The 20,633-nt window shown below is 42.6% G+C and overlaps 1 protein-coding gene across 1 annotated transcript; it reads right to left on the bottom strand.

Moving 5' to 3' along the window:
* Window positions 1-352: 352 nt before the first annotated feature.
* Window positions 353-20,169, bottom strand: LOC120051527 (cystathionine beta-synthase-like). Its single transcript, XM_038998450.1, has 15 exons — window positions 20,048-20,169; window positions 12,936-13,247; window positions 11,442-11,548; window positions 9,857-9,991; window positions 9,353-9,432; window positions 9,023-9,227; window positions 8,434-8,525; window positions 7,754-7,879; window positions 7,546-7,630; window positions 7,216-7,321; window positions 6,439-6,516; window positions 4,758-4,892; window positions 4,232-4,340; window positions 3,990-4,074; window positions 353-2,203 (listed from the first exon to the last, which is right to left on the bottom strand). Exons 2-15 carry the CDS (start codon window positions 13,238-13,240, stop codon window positions 2,076-2,078), a joined length of 1,776 nt encoding a protein of 591 aa, XP_038854378.1. The 5' UTR covers window positions 13,241-13,247; window positions 20,048-20,169; the 3' UTR covers window positions 353-2,075.
* Window positions 20,170-20,633: the final 464 nt, after the last annotated feature.

A 20,633-nucleotide genomic window follows, 5' to 3' on the forward strand; every position in this document is an offset into this window, starting at 1 on the left:
AAGCAGACTCAAGAGCAGTCATACATGGAACGTTAGACCAACCAAATCTATGCTCTTCCACTGCCACCTAGTGGTAGGGTGGTATAACTGCTGATACTGTTATTCATATGCACAGCTCGGCTATACATTTTATCACAGAAGGTTCGGTTGTTTAGCTATCAAGAAGAGATGTCCAGAGAATTCGGCCACGCAGCCACTTTGTACATTTTAAACAGGTAATGGCTTAAGGTCAACATAATTAGAGTACCATTTATCTTAATCACAATGGAATCTCAAACTACTATTAAAAGCTCATGCATTTTCACTATACACATTATACAAACAAATAAAATGATTGCATAGCAAATATAAATTCAGAGATGTTTTAACAACTTTATTTTTTCATAAGATTATAAAGTGATTTTATAGTACACAAATCCCGATAAGACTTTTTACTCTGATACATCCAAAGTGAAAAGCATAAACAACCGTACAAATACATTGTTGGCACACCAAATTATCTCTGACCTTGTATTATACTGGCATATGAATCATACTATTTAATTTCATATGATCTTGTAAAAAATGATATTTTGGTAGCTACTAGCTAGACATATTTGACCATTCCAGAAACAAAACTTCAGATTTTTCATTAAGTATGACGTTGAAAAGTACAGTACAATTAATATGTTCTACATCTGCATTGCTTGCTCTTTGAGTTTTTTGTGTAAGAACTTTGTGACATCTGCAGATATAAAAAGAGCTTTATAAATACATTAGATTGACTGAAAAAGTATGCACTCATTACTGTAAATCACTCTGGATAGGAGCGTCTGCTAAATAACTCAAATGTAAATTGCTAAAATTCTGATGCCCTTTTAGTGTCAGAGCTGTTTGAAAAGGCCGCCTGAAATTCCAGCCTGTTTTGGTGCAACAGCATGTAAACACAGGAAAAACACTGTCTGAAAATGCAGTTTTTCCTGTGATTTATATCATACATGATGAAACTGACACTGTAAAAATGTGAAGACATTTTATTAGTGTTATTTCCTGATAGTTGCTGGTTGAAAATGTAATCTACACAGGACCTTCTAATCAGCAGGTTAGCATGGGCGGGAGTTTCGACTTTCCATGGTGACATCGTCATGCGCTACATTTTTAAATAGACCAACAGCAAAATGTTCCAAATCTCTCTTCCAACAACAGCTAGTTTTGAGTTTTCCCCTCCCCACTCAGACCACTCCCAAACTGTCCTAGCTAAAGTCAAATCTCTCTTCCAACAACAGCTAGTTTTGAGTTTTCCCCTCCCCACTCAGACCACTCCCAAACTGTCCTAGCTAAAGTCTTGCTTGAGAAATTGCTCTTTGCTAAGAAGCTACTTGTTTCAATTGAATACAATCACAGTAAAATACTTATTTGTTACCCAGAAATGATTTGATATCCAGATAAAAACAGCTGCATTGGACCTTTAAAAATACATCTACATACAGGTCTGTTTCCCAAACCTTTTTGTAATTGTGCAGTGTTACGTCATTATGCATAGCGTTAAAATGAGTTGATTGATTGATCACAATTAAAACCGTTTTTTCCCCCAGTAAAGATTGGCTTCACAATTATTGATTCAGTACATGGGAAGAGGTACAGTCTGATCATTTAAATAAACACTACAGAGCAACATGGCAATTCCCTCTGTAGGCAGTGTCTACATTCTATGATCAAGCTAGAAAAATATAGCAAAGATTTAAGACTTTCATATGAATGCATTTTGCTTGCAACGCTAGGGTTGTGGGTTGGATTCCCACGGGGGACCAGCTGGGGGGAAACAGTATGAAAATGTATGTACTCACTATCTGTAAGTCGCTCTGGATAAGAGCATCTGCTAAATGACTCACATGTCATGAGAAAGCAGCAACAACAGTTTGTCCACCAATCAAGTTCATACGACCTCATGTTCTTTATATTGTCATTAATGTCACAGTGTGTTTGTGTATGGTTGTGAGCTGTATGTTTAATTAATGTGTTCCAAGTGTGTGTACACGAGGTGTGTGTACACGAGGTGTTTGTGCGCACATGACCCAGCCGTCACGGGGACACGGTCACAGGTCACTGCACTCAGAGAAGGACCTCTCCCTCTTCTCCCTGGCCGTGACGAAGTTGAGCAAGTCGATGGCCGTCACCACACCAAACACCATCTGCTTCAGGCTGGGGGAGCCGTCCGTCAAGTCTGAGAGTAGGAGAGAGGGAAGGATAGAGAGGGTGGAATTAGCTCCCTCCTACAGCCATCATTGGACCAGGGGAGGGTGGGGTTATGGTTGGTTGCAGGCCCAAATCAATTTTGGGACCAAACAACTGAGGACTTTGAGACTGGCACATACAGTACATTCGTAAAGTACTCAGACCCCTTGACTTTTTCCACATTTTGTTACGTTACAGCCTTATTCTAAAATGTATTAAATCGTTTCCCCCCCCTCATCAATCTACACACAATACCCCATAATGACATCACAATACCCCATAATGACAAAGCAAAAACAGGGTTTTAATAAATGTTTGCTAAGAATGTTTGTTTTTTAAAATCACATTTACATAAATATTCAGACCCTTTACTCAGTACTTTGTTGAAGCACTTTTGGCAGTGATTACAGCCTTGAGTCTTCTTGGGTGTGACGCTACAAGCTTGGCACACCTGTATTTTGGGAGTTTCTCCCATTATTCTCTACAGATCCTCTCAAGCTATGTCGGGTTGAATGGGGAGCATCGCTGCAAAGCTATTTTCAGGTCTCTCCAGAGATGTTTGCTCGGGTTCAAGTCTGGGCTCTGGCTGGGCCACTTGAGGACATTCTTAGACTTGTCCGGAAGCCACTCCTGCGCTGTCTTGGCTGTGTGCTTAGGGTCGTTGTCCTGTTGGAAGGTGAACCGTCGCCCCAGTTTGAGGTCCTGAACGCTCTGGAGCAGGTTTTCATCAAGGATCTCTGTGTACTTTGCGCCGTTCATCTTTCTCTCGATCCCAGTCCCTACCGCTGAAAAACATCCCTACAGCATGATGCTGCCACCACCATGCTTCACCTTAGGGATGGTGCCAGGTTTCCTCCAGACGTGACACTTGGCATTCAGGCCAAAGAGTTCAACCTTGGTTTCATCAGACCAGAGAATCTTGTTTCGCAAACTCCAAGCGGGCTGTCACGTGCCTATTACTGAAGAGTGGCTTCCGTCTGGCCACTCTACCATAAAGGCCTGATTGGTGGAGTGCTGCAGAGATAGTTGTCCTTCTGGAAGGTTCTCCCATTTCCAGAGAGGAACTCTGGAGCTCTGTCAGAGTGACCATCAGGTTCTCAGTTTAGCCGTGCAGCCAGCTCTAGGAAGAGTCTTGGTGGTTCCAAACTTCTTCCATTTAAGAATGGTGCAGACATTTTTTGGTAGCCTTACCCAGATCTGTGCCTCGACACAATCCTGTCTCGGAGCTCTACGGACAATTCCTTCAACCTCATGGCTTGGTTTTTGCTCTGATGTGCACTGTCAACTGTGGGACCTTACATAGAGACAGGTGTGTGTCATTCCAGATCTGGTGGACTCCAATCAAGTTGTAGAACATCTCAAGGATGATCAATGGAAACAGGATGGACCTGTGCTCAATTTCGAGTCTCATAGCAAAGGCTCTGAATACTTATGTAAATAAGGTATTTGTTTTTTGTTATAAATGTGCTAAAAATTCTTGAAACCGGTTTTCAGTTATTATGAGATAGTGTGTAGATTGATGAGAACTTTTATTTATTTAATCCATTTTAGAATAAGGTTGTAACGTAACAAAATGTGGGAAAAGTCAAGAGGTCTGAATACTTTGCACTGTATACCAGTCACATGCACACAGCAGACATTACACCGGGCTGGTTTAAAATGGGTTCAGACCAGCCACCTTGCCACCTTGTTACTGCCTTCAGAAAAGGTCAATGAACCTTCACTCCTCTTATCGCAACATGTTCTCCACCATTACAGCAGGCAGAAAGACTTACATTGGATCTGTTCGTGTACCACCAGGGCAAAATGGTCCGTCTCCAGGATGCGAGAGAGCTTCCCCAGGTTATCAGTCAAACGGATCTGAGAATAGGATGAGACGTGAGGTTATCAGTCAGACGTATGACAGAGAGGACCGTTTCATCATATAAACAAACATGGGTGATTTCAGTGTGTGTGACACCTATTTGCACTACTTCCAGAAAAAGTGTGTGCTTGCGAACACGTGTGTGTGACTGACCTGTTTGAACTGGTTGTAGATCACCTTGTTGACTGGGTCTGAGGGTTTGATCTTCCCAGCCAGCACAGAGGCCAGCATGTTCCCCAAAGTAACCATTCCTAGGATCAGCCTACGCAGGGACACACACACACGCACGCACGGACACACGGACACACACACACAGTTATTTTAGCAGCAGAACAACACTAACCCATGGATTATGTCACCAGAACAGTTGAAGGACTTGAATCAGATGGTCAGTGTCCAGAAGTGAAACATGGGTTTACAACATTTACAAATCAACAATACTAATGAATTGAATTCCAGTGTTATTTCTATGGAAGTTATCTTCAGATTCTCTACAATAATTTCATTTCTTCACCATGAACTAGTAAACGACACAAAGATAATGGACGCGTCCCAAATGGCACCTTATTCCCTACATGGTCAACATTAGTGCCCTATGAAGGGAATAGGGTGCCATTTGGGATACAGCCTCTGGTTAATGAAAGAGGCAGGAGATGAGACAGTGAAGGAGGACACCCACCCAGCCTCGTCCACTACAGGGGCCTGGTCAAAGCCTTTCTCCTTCAGGATCTTGATGGTCTTCTGACAGCTGACCGTGGGCAGGACGGTCAGAGGGGCAGAGAGGTTCAACCCTTGCAGCTTCAGGTTCCACCACCTGGGGAGGGAGAGAGAGAGAGAGAAAGACAACCAATTAAATAAATAAAAACAAAATACAACCTTTAAAAAGGCACACTATACAGAAATCACCACACAATTGCCTGGTTGCTAAAATTCTACAATTTACGCCTGATAACAGTTTGTGACAAAACAAGCAATGTGCAAAATCATTGTACCATCTAAACCGCTGTGAAACATATTTTCATTTAACAAAAGATATAGTATTTAACTGTTTAAAGCTGGTGTACCAAACCGAAAGTAAAAAGACGCAAAACTACACTTAAGGACAGGAAGCACAGAAATAGCACATAGACTGGATCTACTGCTTCTTAGACGTTCTTCCAATTAGAATGACAGATCTATAACTCACATTTCTATGTGAGTTCGGTCAGGTAGCCCATAGAGCTACATATTGCACCTTTAAGAGAAAACTACAAACAAATAGACAATGGAGCACTAGATGAAGACATGCTCAGAGACACAGACCCACCAGGGTTTATTCAGACCCACCAGGGTTTATTCAGACCCACAGACCCACCAGGGTTTATTCAGACCCACAGACCTACCAGGATTTATTTAGACACAGACCCACCAGGGTTTGTTCAGAGACACAGGCCCACCAGGGTTTATTCAGACCCACCAGGGATTGTTCAGAGACACATACCTACCAGGGTTTATTCAGACCCACCAGGGTTTATTTAGAGACACAGACCCACCAGGGTTTGTTCAGAGACACAGACCCACCAGGGTTTGTTCAGAGACACAGACCCACTAGGGTTTATTCAGAGACACAGACCTACCAGGGTTTGTTCAGAGACACAGACCCACTAGGGTTTGTTCAGAGACACAGACCCACCAGGGTTTGTTCAGAGACACAGACCCACCAGGGTTTATTCAGAGACACAGACTCACCAGGGTTTGTTCAGAGACACAGACCCACCAGGGTTTATTCAGAGACACAGGCCCACCAGGGTTTATTCAGACCCACCAGGGATTGTTCAGACCCACCAGGGTTTGTTCAGAGACACATACCTACCAGGGTTTATTCAGACCCACCAGGGTTTATTTAGAGACACAGACCCACCAGGGTTTGTTCAGAGACACAGACCCACCAGGGTTTGTTCAGAGACACAGACCCACCAGGGTTTGTTCAGAGACACAGACCCACCAGGGTTTGTTCAGAGACACAGACCCACCAGGGTTTATTCAGAGACACAGACCCACCAGGGTTTGTTCAGAGACACAGACCCAGCAGGGTTTATTCAGAGACACAGACCTACCAGGGTTTGTTCAGAGACACAGACCCACCAGGGTTTGTTCAGAGACACAGACCTACCAGGGTTTGTTCAGAGACACAGACCCACCAGGGTTTGTTCAGAGACACAGACCTACCAGGGTTTGTTCAGAGACACAAACCCAGCAGTGTTTGTTCAGACCTACCAGGGTTTGTTCAGAGACACAGACCTACCAGGGTTTGTTCAGAGACACAGACCCAGCAGGGTTTGTTCAGAGACACAGACCCACCAGAGTTTGTTCAGACCTACCAGGGTTTGTTTACCATGATGTCTGACTCCTTCAGGAAGCCTTTCTGGAACATCCACTTGTCACTCAGGAACTTGGTCCTGAAAAAAAGAGATCGTTGTTAGTTACTTCATCCACTAGGAACAGCTGTTATAGGTTCAGATTAAAGAGAAGGGTTGTTAGTTACTTCATCCACTAGGAACAGCTGTTATAGGTTCAGATTAAAGAGAAGGGTTGTTAGTTACTTCATCCACTAGGAACAGCTGTTATAGGTTCAGATTAAAGAGAAGGGTTGTTAGTTACTTCATCCACTGGGAACAGCTGTTATAGGTTCAGATTAAAGAGAAGGGTTGTTAGTTACTTCATCCACTGGGAACAGCTGTTATAGGTTCAGATTAAAGAGAAGGGTTGTTAGTTACTTCATCCACTAGGAACAGCTGTTATAGGTTCAGATTAAAGAGAAGGGTTGTTAGTTACTTCATCCACTAGGAACAGCTGTTATAGGTTCAGATTAAAGAGATCGTTGTTAGTTACTTCATCCACTAGGAACAGCTGTTATAGGTTCAGATTAAAGAGAAGGGTTGTTAGTTACTTCATCCACTGGGAACAGCTGTTATAGGTTCAGATTAAAGAGGGGATCATGAATCAGTGATACCCACATGAGGCAACAGCTGCAATATTCAGACATGGCCACAAGGGGTCAGGCTAAGCTAAACACTGACAGATCATTAGATTCACTATAGGACTACAGTATATTATAGTCATAATATAACAGTATATTCTAGACCCTGGTTCCTCACATGTAGTTGCGGATGGAGTCTGGCAGGATGACCACACATCGCTGGCCCTCCTTCAGGTCCTTGGCCACCCTCACCGCCGCTGCCATGGCCGTGCCCGAGCTGCCACCTGGCACAGGAGACAAGAGACGGGCACACTGGTTGGCATGATGACCCTTGGCCAGGTCAACCCACAAATCAGAACATGACATAGAACATGACAACATGTTCTAGGTGGTCTTCATTGAAGTGGGAATGTGCAGATATCCCAGCGTCCCTGGAGAACACAGCCATAGAGTCCACACTGGTGACAGTGAGATGAATGACAGAGAGACAGAACGGTGACAAACGTACCACACAGCAAGCCCTCGTCTCTGATCAGCATACGGGACATGTTGAAGGACTCCTCATCGTTAGACTTGTACCAGCTATCCACCACCTACAGGTAGACACACACTGGTGAGGTAGTGTGTGTGTGTTTACGTGTACGTGTACGTGTACGTGTGTGTGTGTGTGTGTGTGTGTGTGTGTGTGTGTGTGTGTGTGTGTCCATCTGACTCACTGATCTGTCCAGTACAGTGGGGATGAAGTCATATCCGATGCCCTCCACCTCGTACTGGGTCTTGTCTGTCTTGTTCAGCTCCTCTGGTTCAGCCAGGATGGAGCCTTCAGGGTCCACACCGATGATCTGACCACACACACAGACAGACCCACACCAGACAGAACAACACCAGACCAGACAGACCCACACCAGACAGAACCACACCGAACCACACCAGACAGAACCACACCAGACAGAACAACACCAGACCAGACAGAACCACACCGAACCACACCAGACAGAACCACACCAGACAGAACCACACAAGACCAGACAGACCACACCAGAACAGACAGAATCACACCAGAACAGACAGAACCACACCAGACAGAACCACACCAGACCAGACAGAACCACACCAGACAGAACCACACAAGACCAGACAGAACCACACCACACAGAACCACGCCAGATACAAGTTAACACCCAGTAAGGACAGCCATAGCCTCTGATCAGAACCAGAACCGTTTCTAATCAGTCATGTTGAAGTAGTGAATGTGAAGATCCAACTTGAGACTGATTCTATTTGTATGGATCTTTCCATACTTGAATAGGAATTTCAATTGAACTGTCCCCAACCTTAGTCAGATGGCACCTGGGGATGGGAATTGATTCCAGGTGGACACCCAGAGCTCACTCACCTTGATGTTGGGGCACCTCTCCTTCAGTTTGCGGGCAATGCCAGTGATGGTGCCGCCTGTGCCAGCGCCTGCCACCAGCATGTCCACTTTCCCTGCCAGGTCACAGATGTGGAGGGGGTCAGGTTAGGTCATATGTGAGGGATACAAGCCCACACAACTGCTCAGACAATGCTTTGTTGTTGACCAAAACCATGAGTTAAACCTTATTCAGACACACACGCTTGTATAACAGCGATTCTCAGCTAGTGGATGACGATGAGGTTTTGAATGGGTTGCGGGTGTCTGAGTAAAAGAAAAGACGTGTTTTTTATATATTTTTTATTATTACTTATTCTATGAAAAAAAATAGTCCAGTCTGAACCTAAACCAGGTAGAAGTGTGTAGAAATAATGAACTTACATCTCTAAATAACTTAATCTCTCAACAATTTTTCTTCAATCACAGTATTTTAAGAGAGAGAGAGAGAGAGAGAGTGAGAGATAGAGAGAGAGAGTGAGAGATAGAGAATGCCAGCAAGACAAGAGAGAAGGAAAGAGAGAACAAGAGAGGGAGGAATAGAGGGAGGGAGCCGAGAGGAAGTCTGTCTCACCATCACACTGCTCCAGTATCTCCTCTGCTGTGGTGTCATAGTGGGCCAGGGGGTTACTAGGGTTACGGTACTGGTCCAGGATGTGAGAGTTGGGGATCTCGTTCTTCAGACGCCAAGCCACGCCCACGTGAGACTCTGGTGAATCGAAACGAGCGCTGGTGGGCGTACGGACGATCTCTGCGCCCAGGGCTCTCAAAACATCCACCTGGGTGCATGCAAACACACAGACAGGCAGCGTACTCATGATCATTTGTGCAGATTTCACAATCAAATAGGTCCTGTCAAATTCCCAGAGGGAAGATTGATGAGGCAGGCATACAGCAGTCTTACCTTCTCCATGCTCATCTTCTCAGGCATGACAATGATACAGCGGTAACCCTTCACAGCTGCAGCCAGGGCCAGACCAATACCTGTCACACAAACACACACACATTAATTAGTGAATCTACTACTAGTGAGACACATTCCTATTCATTTACTGAGGTAACACACACACACACACACACACACACACACACACACACACACACACACACACACACACACACACACACACACACACACACACACACACACACACACACACACACACACACAGGTATTAATCAGTGAATCTACTACTAATGAGACACATTCCTATTAATTTACTGAGGTAACACACACACACACACACACACACACACACACACACACACACACACACACACACACACACACACACACACACACACACACACACACACACACACACACACACACACACACACAGGTATTAATCAGTGAATCTACTACTAGTGAGACATTCCTATTCATTTACTGCGGTAACACAGTTACCTGTATTCCCTGAGGTGGGCTCTATGATGGTGTCTCCTGGTTTGAGATGTCCTGCCCTCTCTGCATCCTCCACCATACGCAGACTGATCCTATCCTTCACACTGCCGCCCGCGTTGAAGTACTCACACTTGGCCACTGCACAGAGACAAAACAGAATGGTACACACTGGATTATCACACTGGATCACACACACACACAGATTACAATGTTTTTAATTCTGAATTAAAATACCACCTTGTCTGAAAACAACTGATAATGTAACCAGACCTGGGTCAAACATGTTCATTTCAATTAGTTTAGAGTTTGCACTTTTGGAGCTAGTCCATTGGTTCCATTGTACCATCAAATGTATGAAGCACAAGTGGGGTCATTTGCTGTGCAAAAGTCCTAAGCCAACAATATAATTAGACTGTTACATTGGATACAATATAACTGTCAATAAATCCTAAATGGGATTATGGAGTCAAGCATGAAGAATTCTACAAAGACGTCAGATGAACACAGACGCCCCAAAGTAAATCCAATTCACACGACTTCTTAAACCGACCAATGAAAAAGGTTTGGACTGCCTGTGTTCTATGTCTGCCTCAACAGAAAGAGACGTGGAGGGGAAGACAGCCTTGAATACTGTCTGAACAGTGTTTTCTGGACTACGTCTAACTGGCAGATAATGCAAGGTTCAAGCATATCATGCTGGCACAAATAAATGGGTGAAGGAAAGGTTTTATCATGGTGGCACAAATAAATGGGTGAAGGAAAGGTTTTATCATGCTGGCACGAATAAATGGGTGAAGGAAAGGTTTTATCATGGTGGCAGGAATAAATGGGTGAAGGAAAGGTTTTATCATGCTGGCAGGAATAAATGGGTGAAGGAAAGGTTTTATCATGGTGGCAGGAATAAATGGGTGAAGGAAAGGTTTTATCATGGTGGCAAGAATAAATGGGTGAAGGAAAGGTTTTATCATGGTGGCAGGAATAAATGGGTGAAGGAAAGGTTTTATCATGGTGGCAGGAATAAATGGGTGAAGGAAAGGTTTTATCATGGTGGCAGGAATAAATGGGTGAAGGAAAGGTTTTATCATGGTGGCAGGAATAAATGGGTGAAGGAAAGGTTTTATCATGGTGGCACTAATAAATGGGTGAAGGAAAGGTTTTATCATGGTGGCAGGAATAAATGGGTGAAGGAAAGGTTTTATCATGGTGGCAGGAATAAATGGGTGAAGGAAAGGTTTTATCATGCTGGCAGGAATAAATGGGTGAAGGAAAGGTTTTATCATGCTGGCAGGAATAAATGGGTGAAGGAAAGGTTTTATCATGGTGGCAGGAATAAATGGGTGAAGGAAAGGTTTTATCATGGTGGCAGGAATAAATGGGTGAAGGAAAGGTTTTATCATGGTGGCAGGAATAAATGGGTGAAGGAAAGGTTTTATCGTGGTGGCAACAGATAAATTGGTAACTCTCCGTGAGAAAAGTGCACAAACAAGGCTGAAACATTGAGTGGGAAACATTTGCACCCATGTAGCAAGTTAAGGTTTCTCCATTCATCTCAAAACAGTTCTGAGAAAAGACTCCCTGATAAACTCACAGATTTCACACTTGAGGCCGAAGGTCTTGGGGATCTTGTTCATGCGCACCAGCGGGGTGTCACCGATCCTCCGGAGGATGTTGGTGAGGATTTTAGGAGCTTTGGTCCTGGAAGAAGGGAGTTTAGATGTCACTGACATCTCATTGACGTTGATGAATGATCAATGCTCATACCACATTGACATGAATCTGACTCCAATATGGATAATAGAACAAAGTGGAAATGAGTAGAGAAGGAGGAGACAGGTGGAAGGAATAACATAAAAGGTTACCAGTCTTACTTTTGAGGGTTATCAGATTACTGTTGAGGGTTAGGGTTACCAGTCTTACTGTTGAGGGTTACTAGTCTTACTGTTGAGGGTTACCAGTCTTACTGTTGAGGGTTACGGTTAGGGTTACCAGTCTTACTGTTGAGGGTTACGGTTAGGGTTACCAGTCTTACTGTTGAGGGTTACCAGTCTTACTGTTGAGGGTTAGGGTTACCAGTCTTACTGTTGAGGGTTACCAGTCTTACTGTTGAGGGTTACCAGTCTTACTGTTGAGGGTTAGGGTTACCAGTCTTACTGTTGAGGGTTAGGGTTACCAGTCTTACTGTTGAGGGTTACGGTTAGGGTTACCAGTCTTACTGTTGAGGGTTACGGTTAGGGTTACCAGTCTTACTGTTGAGGGTTACCAGTCTTACTGTTGAGGGTTACCAGTCTTACTGTTGAGGGTTACCTTTATTACTGTTGAGGGTTAGGGTTACCAGTCTTACTGTTGAGGGTTACGGTTAGGGTTACCAGTCTTACTGTTGAGGGTTACCAGTCTTACTGTTGAGGGTTACCAGTTTTACTGTTGAGGGTTACCAGTCTTACTGTTGAGGGGTACCAGTATTACTGTTGAGGGTTACCAGTCTTACTGTTGAGGGTTAGGGTTACCAGTCTTACTGTTGAGGGTTACGGTTAGGGTTACCAGTCTTACTGTTGAGGGTTACCAGTCTTACGGTTAGGGTTACCAGTTTTACTGTTGAGGGTTACCAGTCTTACTGTTGAGGGTTACCAGTCTTACTGTTGAGGGTTAGGGTTACCAGTCTTACTGTTGAGGGTTACGGTTAGGGTTACCAGTCTTACTGTTGAGGGTTAGGGTTACCAGTCTTACTGTTGAGGGTTACGGTTAGGGTTACCAGTCTTACTGTTGAGGGTTACCAGTCTTACTGTTGAGGGTTAGGGTTACCAGTCTTACTGTTGAGGGTTACCAGTCTTACTGTTGAGGGTTAGGGTTACCAGTCTTACTGTTGAGGGTTACGGTTAGGGTTACCAGTCTTACTGTTGAGGGTTACCAGTCTTACTGTTGAGGGTTAGGGTTACCAGTTTTACTGTTGAGGGTTACCAGTCTTACTGTTGAGGGTTACCAGTCTTACTGTTGAGGGTTAGGGTTACCAGTCTTACTGTTGAGGGTTACGGTTAGGGTTACCAGTCTTACTGTTGAGGGTTACGGTTAGGGTTACCAGTCTTACTGTTGAGGATGGGTGTGGGGGGAGTCGACGTGGCTGCCCCCCAGCCTCCAGGTGCACCGGCTGGGCAGGTCGGGACGGATCCACTTCCTCTCCCCCACCGCCTGGATGGTTTCAGTCACGTCCTCCACCTCTAGCTTGTCTCTGACGCCCCCCTTGGTTGGGAGTTGTAACGGCCCTTCCTGGATCTTGGAGGATCCGTTGGCATCCCCATTGCCGTTGGTGACGCGTAGCCTGGCAACGTGCGGGCACACAGGGCCAATAGGGCCCAGGACGCTGCTGTCTTTAAGGGAGGGGACCACAGGCATGTCTCACCTAAGAAGGTAAATGGCACATGGGCTAGTAAATGGTACATAGCCTCTGTCCTGCTCTTTAGCACAGATCTAGGATCAGATTCCCCTGACCCCAGTCCTAATTGTAACCGTTAGCGGGACAATAAGTGATCTGAACCTGTATCCGTGGTTTGGGGCTACTTAAGAGTCCAACGTTCAGACGTCAACACCACCTAGCGGTCTGAGGAACAGGAGCAGCAAAAGGCCACTCTTCAGAATGTTTGAGGGATTCGAGGAGCTGCTGCTGTTGTCTGTTTTATACTACACACTGCTGGACAGACTGAAGACTTCAAACTAATTACAGCCAGGAAGCCATTAAGAACATTCCTGACAAAAATGACACAATAAATCTAAAACGTTTGACCCCAAGAGGCCTAGTGAGGTGCATATTAACATGCACACCTGACACCCCCATGCTATGCTGTATGTCCCTCTGAAGAGTGGTACTGGGAGCCCCACAGTTCAGTTACAAATTACTCAGGCAGACGCACTACCTCATCACGTTTGATGTTTAAGTCAGTGAACTTGTGTGCCCAGCTAATTTGTCTTGCCTAAAGACCCAAGGTTATAGAAGACAATGTCCTGTCCTTAACGTATTAACAAGACAATGTCCTGTCCTTAATGTATTAACAAGACAACCTACTGTCCCTACTGTATTAACAAGACAACCTACGGTCCCTAATGTATTAACAAGACAACCTACTGTCCCTACTGTATTAACAAGACAACCTACGGTCCCTAATGTATTAACAAGACAACATACTGTCCCTAATGTATTAACAAGACAACCTACGGTCCCTAATGTATTAACAAGACAACATACTGTCCTTAATGTATTAACAAGACAACCTACTGTCCCTACTGTATTAACAAGACAACATACTGTCCCTAACGTATTAACAAGACAACATACTGTCCCTAACGTATTAACAAGACAACATACTGTCCCTAATGTATTAACAAGACAACCTACGGTCCCTAATGTATTAACAAGACAACCTACGGTCCCTAATGTATTAACAAGACAACCTACGGTCCCTAATGTATTAACAAGACAACATACTGTCCCTAATGTATTAACAAGACAACATACTGTCCCTAACGTATTAACAAGACAATATACTGTCCCTAATGTATTAACAAGACAACGTCATGTCCCTAATGTATTAACAAGACAACGTACTGTCCCTAATGTATTAACAAGACAACGTACTGTCCCTAATCTATTAACAAGACAACGTCATGTCCCTAATGTATTAACAAGACAACGTACTGTCCCTAATGTATTAACAAGACAATATACTGTCACTAATGTATTAACAAGACAACGTCATGTCCCTAATGTATTAACAAGACAACGTACTGTCCCTAATGTATTAACAAGACAATGTACTGTCCCTAATCTATTAACAAGACAACGTACTGTCCCTAACGTATTAACAAGACAACGTACTGTCCCTAATGTATTAACAAGACAACGTACTGTCCCTAACGTATTAACAAGACAACGTACTGTCCCTAACGTATTAACAAGACAACATACTGTCCCTAACGTATTAACAAGACAACATACTGTCCATAACGTATTAACAAGACAACAAACTGTCCCTAATGTATTAACAAGACAACATACTGTCCCTAACGTATTAACAAGACAACATACTGTCCCTAATGTATTAAGACAACATACTGTCCCTAACGTATTAACAAGACAACATACTGTCCCTAACGTATTAACAAGACAACATACTGTCCCTAATGTATTAACAAGACAACATACTGTCCCTAATGTATTAACAAGACAACATACTGTCCCTAATGTATTAACAAGACAACATACTGCCCCTAACGTATTAACAAGACAACATACTGTCCCTAACGTATTAACAAGACAACATACTGTCCCTAACGTATTAACAAGACAACATACTGTCCCTAATGTATTAACAAGACAACATACTGTCCCTAATGTATTAACAAGACAACATACTGTCCCTAATGTATTAACAAGACAACATACTGTCCCTAATGTATTAACAAGACAACATACTGTCCCTAACGTATTAACAAGACAACATACTGTCCCTAATGTATTAACAAGACAACATACTGTCCCTAATGTATTAACAAGACAACATACTGTCCCTAATGTATTAACAAGACAACATACTGTCCCTAATGTATTAACAAGACAACATACTGTCCCTAATGTATTAACAAGACAACATACTGTCCCTAATGTATTAACAAGACAACATACTGTCCCTAACGTATTAACAAGACAACATACTGTCCCTAACGTATTAACAAGACAACATACTGTCCCTAACGTATTAACAAGACAACATACTGTCCCTAACGTATTAACAAGACAACATACTGTCCATAACGTATTAACAAGACAACAAACTGTCCCTAATGTATTAACAAGACAACATACTGTCCCTAACGTATTAACAAGACAACATACTGTCCCTAATGTATTAAGACAACATACTGTCCCTAACGTATTAACAAGACAACATACTGTCCCTAACGTATTAACAAGACAACATACTGTCCCTAATGTATTAACAAGACAACATACTGTCCCTAATGTATTAACAAGACAACATACTGTCCCTAATGTATTAACAAGACAACATACTGCCCCTAACGTATTAACAAGACAACATACTGTCCCTAACGTATTAACAAGACAACATACTGTCCCTAACGTATTAACAAGACAACATACTGTCCCTAATGTATTAACAAGACAACATACTGTCCCTAATGTATTAACAAGACAACATACTGTCCCTAATGTATTAACAAGACAACATACTGTCCCTAATGTATTAACAAGACAACATACTGTCCCTAACGTATTAACAAGACAACATACTGTCCCTAACGTATTAACAAGACAACATACTGTCCCTAATGTATTAACAAGACAACATACTGTCCCTAATGTATTAACAAGACAACATACTGTCCCTAATGTATTAACAAGACAACATACTGTCCCTAATGTATTAACAAGACAACATACTGTCCCTAATGTATTAACAAGACAACATACTGTCCCTAACGTATTAACAAGACAACATACTGTCCCTAACGTATTAACAAGACAACATACTGTCCCTAACGTATTAACAAGACAACATACTGTCCCTAATGTATTAAGACAACATACTGTCCCTAATGTATTAACAAGACAACATACTGTCCATAACATATTAACAAGACAACAAACTGTCCCTAATGTATTAACAAGACAACATACTGTCCCTAACGTATTAACAAGACAACATACTGTCCCTAATGTATTAAGACAACATACTGTCCCTAATGTATTAACAAGACAACATACTGTCCCTAATGTATTAACAAGACAACATACTGTCCCTAACGTATTAACAAGACAACATACTGTCCCTAACGTATTAACAAGACAACATACTGTCCCTAATGTATTAACAAGACAACATACTGTCCCTAATGTATTAACAAGACAACATACTGCCCCTAACGTATTAACAAGACAACATACTGTCCCTAACGTATTAACAAGACAACATACTGTCCCTAACGTATTAACAAGACAACATACTGTCCCTAACGTATTAACAAGACAACATACTGTCCCTAATGTATTAACAAGACAACATACTGTCCCTAACGTATTAACAAGACAACATACTGTCCCTAATGTATTAACAAGACAACATACTGTCCCTAACGTATTAACAAGACAACATACTGTCCCTAATGTATTAACAAGACAACATACTGTCCCTAATGTATTAACAAGACAACGTCCTATCCCTAATGTATTAACAAGACAACATACTGTCCCTAACGTATTAACAAGACAACGTCCTGTCCTTAACGTATTAACAAGACAACATACTGTCCCTAATGTATTAACAAGACAACATACTGTCCCTAACGTATTAACAAGACAACATACTGTCCCTAACGTATTAACAAGACAACATACTGTCCCTAACGTATTAACAAGACAACATACTGTCCCTAATGTATTAACAAGACAACATACTGTCCCTAACGTATTAACAAGACAACATACTGTCCCTAATGTATTAACAAGACAACATACTGTCCCTAACGTATTAACAAGACAACATACTGTCCCTAATGTATTAACAAGACAACATACTGTCCCTAATGTATTAACAAGACAACGTCCTATCCCTAATGTATTAACAAGACAACATACTGTCCCTAACGTATTAACAAGACAACGTCCTGTCCTTAACGTATTAACAAGACAACATACTGTCCCTAATGTATTAACAAGACAACATACTGTCCCTAACGTATTAACAAGACAACATACTGTCCCTAACGTATTAACAAGACAACATACTGTCCCTAACGTATTAACAAGACAACATACTGTCCCTAATGTATTAACAAGACAACATACTGTCCCTAATGTATTAACAAGACAACATACTGTCCCTAATGTATTAACAAGACAACATACTGTCCCTAATGTATTAACAAGACAACATACTGTCCCTAACGTATTAAATGGTACTAATTATTTGGATTCCCAGACAGAGAGTTCAGTCCGTTTGGTTGCCCCTGTCTAATACTAATAGACAGTGTACACTTCCAAGCAGCTGTTCAAATGGACCTCTTTCTGAACTGCACTGAAGACACAAACCTCGCCTGAGTGGCTTGACACCAAATGACCAGCACACAATAAACCCACCGGAGAGCATTGTGTCCTTAGGAAAACAACGTACGGTTGGAGACAGAGAGAGACCAAAGGAAATGTTCCCTTCTGAGCCGGCACATTTCTTAATGGAACTACTACTGCTGGTCATGCTACTTCTGTTACAGCGTCTGTCTAACTACTGCTGGTCATGCTACTGCTGTTACAGCGTCTGTCTAACTACTGCTGGTCATGCTACTGCTGTTACAGCGTCTGTCTAACTACTGCTGTTACAGCGTCTGTCTAACTACTGCTATGGCAGATATGGGAGCAGATGTTTGACTGTTCCTTGGGTGAGTTCATTTGCAATCTGATCCCCCTTGAAGACAGGTTCACTGAGTGGCAATGAGGCTGAGTTGAGGCTGAAATGTTCAGAGTGTTGAGTTACGTCACAGCTGGCCTTGGGTGTGTAACCAAACCAGTTGAGCAGACGCCCTCCAGACCCAACCCACCGGTTGTAACAGTTACTACATGAGATAAACTGCCTTTGGAGCTTCTCTCAACAGATATTCTCAATACCTTCTACCAAAAAGTATGTTATTTCCCAAAAGTTGTGGAATTAAAAGATAGTGTGTGATGACATTTAGCCTGGCTAAAAACACTGGTAAAATAACAAAAAGGTCAATATTTACAACCCTATAATAATACTTAAAACTGCCCTAAAAAGACAGTGTCTAATAACGCCTGTCATAACTATTCAGAGCCATCAAGCCCATAGCGGACTAAACTCCATGGTGAAGGAGGTTCCTGATGACTCCACCAGAGTGGAGCAGAGAGTGGACTAAACTCCATGGTGAAGGAGGTTCCTGATGACTCCACCAGAGTGGAGCAGAGAGTGGACTAAACTCCATGGTGAAGGAGGTTCCTGATGACTCCACCAGAGTGGAGCAGAGATCAGGCTTTGTGGAATTAGCTCTGACTAGATTGGCTCTGCCTCTGAATAGTTATGACAGACATTGGGCAATGTCTTTTTTGGGCCATACTAGAAACATATGTTTGGTTTAGTCAGCTCTCAGGGCCATACTAGAAACATGTTTGGTTTAGTCAGCTCTCAGGGCCATACTAGAAACATATGTTTGGTTTAGTCAGCTCTCAGGGCCATACTAGAAACATATGTTTGGTTTAGTCAGCTCTCAGGGCCATACTAGAAACATATGTTTGGTTTAGTCAGCTCTCAGGGCCATACTAGAAACATATGTTTGGTTTAGTCAGCTCTCAGGGCCATACTAGAAACACGTTTGGTTTAGTCAGCTCTCAGGGCCATACTAGAAACACGTTTGGTTTAGTCAGCTCTCAGGGCCATACTAGAAACACGTTTGGTTTAGTCAGCTCTCAGGGCCATACTAGAAACATATGTTTGGTTTAGTCAGCTCTCAGGGCCATACTAGAAACATATGTTTGGTTTAGTCAGCTATCAGGGCCATGGCACAAGAGTGCACTCAACTATGGCAAATTGTGATGGGCAAAATGAACTAAGAATGCAGCTCAAATTCATTACCTGCAGCCCTCAGTCACCAGAACAGAAAGAGACAACAAATGTGATGGATGATTCACAGGTAAATTCATTCAATACTGCAAATTATAACTTCATTTCTCAACACAATGCGATCTTGTACTCAGGTAACTGGTAGACAGTAGGACCCAGAGATTTCCATATGGTGAGTCAAAGGCAGATGTTTGTGTGTGCATTTTAACTAACCCAAACCCCTTTCCTAAATGTACCCTAATTATCCTAGCCTACTGTACTACGAAAAGCCACATATCTGACAAACGTTGGATCCCTTCTAGCCATGACCCCATATGGTCGGGGGTTTATGGACCCCCGGAAATAAACCATGTGCTTGTTAAAAACACCAACTGTCATTGTAATACCCACCTCTTACTATTATTTTGATTGCCATGACTCAGTAGGTAGGTACAGCATAATTATAAAACTATACAAGAACACAGAACTTTATTTCGATGAATGGAACATGGCATAAAATAAATGTGCATAAAAAAAGTAGCACTAACATCATCATGGAAGTGGTCGATCAGTTTCAATTTACCTATGGTCTGATGGTCTGGGAATCTGGAGAGGTAAAGAATCTTCCTCCGGCGATAGAAAGAGACTTGCACAACAGTGAGATTATTAAGAGGGCTATCAGCGCGAGGTTAGCCAATCGTTGGGGAAGAATGCATGTTTATGGCGCACTTTGATAGGCTGCAGCGAGGGAGTATATTTCAGCTCCTCCTCCAATAAGAGATGGAGATTTGGTGAAACAAGTTAGTACATGGCGAAAACGTTTAGGGGTTTAACAGGGATCTATTTATATTCACTTTCAAAAAGTTAAAAACCTTCTCAAATGTTATTTTCAAAAACATCGGAGCCTAAACGCAACTCGCGCATCCCATGTGCCATTCAATGCGTTAACTTGCCTTTCACGCATGGTTTATGGTCGTAAATACGTATTTTTTTTAGGTCACTATTCTTTGTGAGGACTATGTATTTTTCAAACTGGTGATCTTGGTTGTCCAAGGTAATTTCCATGGAGTTGTTCGTCCATGCGTAACCATTAGACATAATACGGATGGATACTTTTGGGTACACGGTCATAACATTTGCTGAGTTCAAAACAACTAGGTACTCGAAAA

This window comes from Salvelinus namaycush, chromosome 7 (assembly GCF_016432855.1).
Source record: "Salvelinus namaycush isolate Seneca chromosome 7, SaNama_1.0, whole genome shotgun sequence".
NCBI lineage: Eukaryota > Metazoa > Chordata > Actinopteri > Salmoniformes > Salmonidae > Salvelinus > Salvelinus namaycush.

What these genes read in the sequence shown, in the direction of transcription:
- LOC120051527 (XM_038998450.1), bottom strand. Translation starts at nt 13,240, where the DNA reads ATGCCTGTGGTCCCCTCCCTTAAAGACAGCAGCGTCCTGGGCCCTATT. An exon ending in AGAGGTGCCCCAACATCAAG is followed by an intron (nt 7,880 to 8,433) that starts GTGAGTGAGCTC and finishes GTGTGTGGTCAG; the next exon opens with ATCATCGGTGTGGACCCTGA. An exon ending in ATCATGGTAAACAAACCCTG is followed by an intron (nt 4,893 to 6,438) that starts GTAGGTCTGAAC and finishes CTCCCTCCCCAG; the next exon opens with GTGGTGGAACCTGAAGCTGC.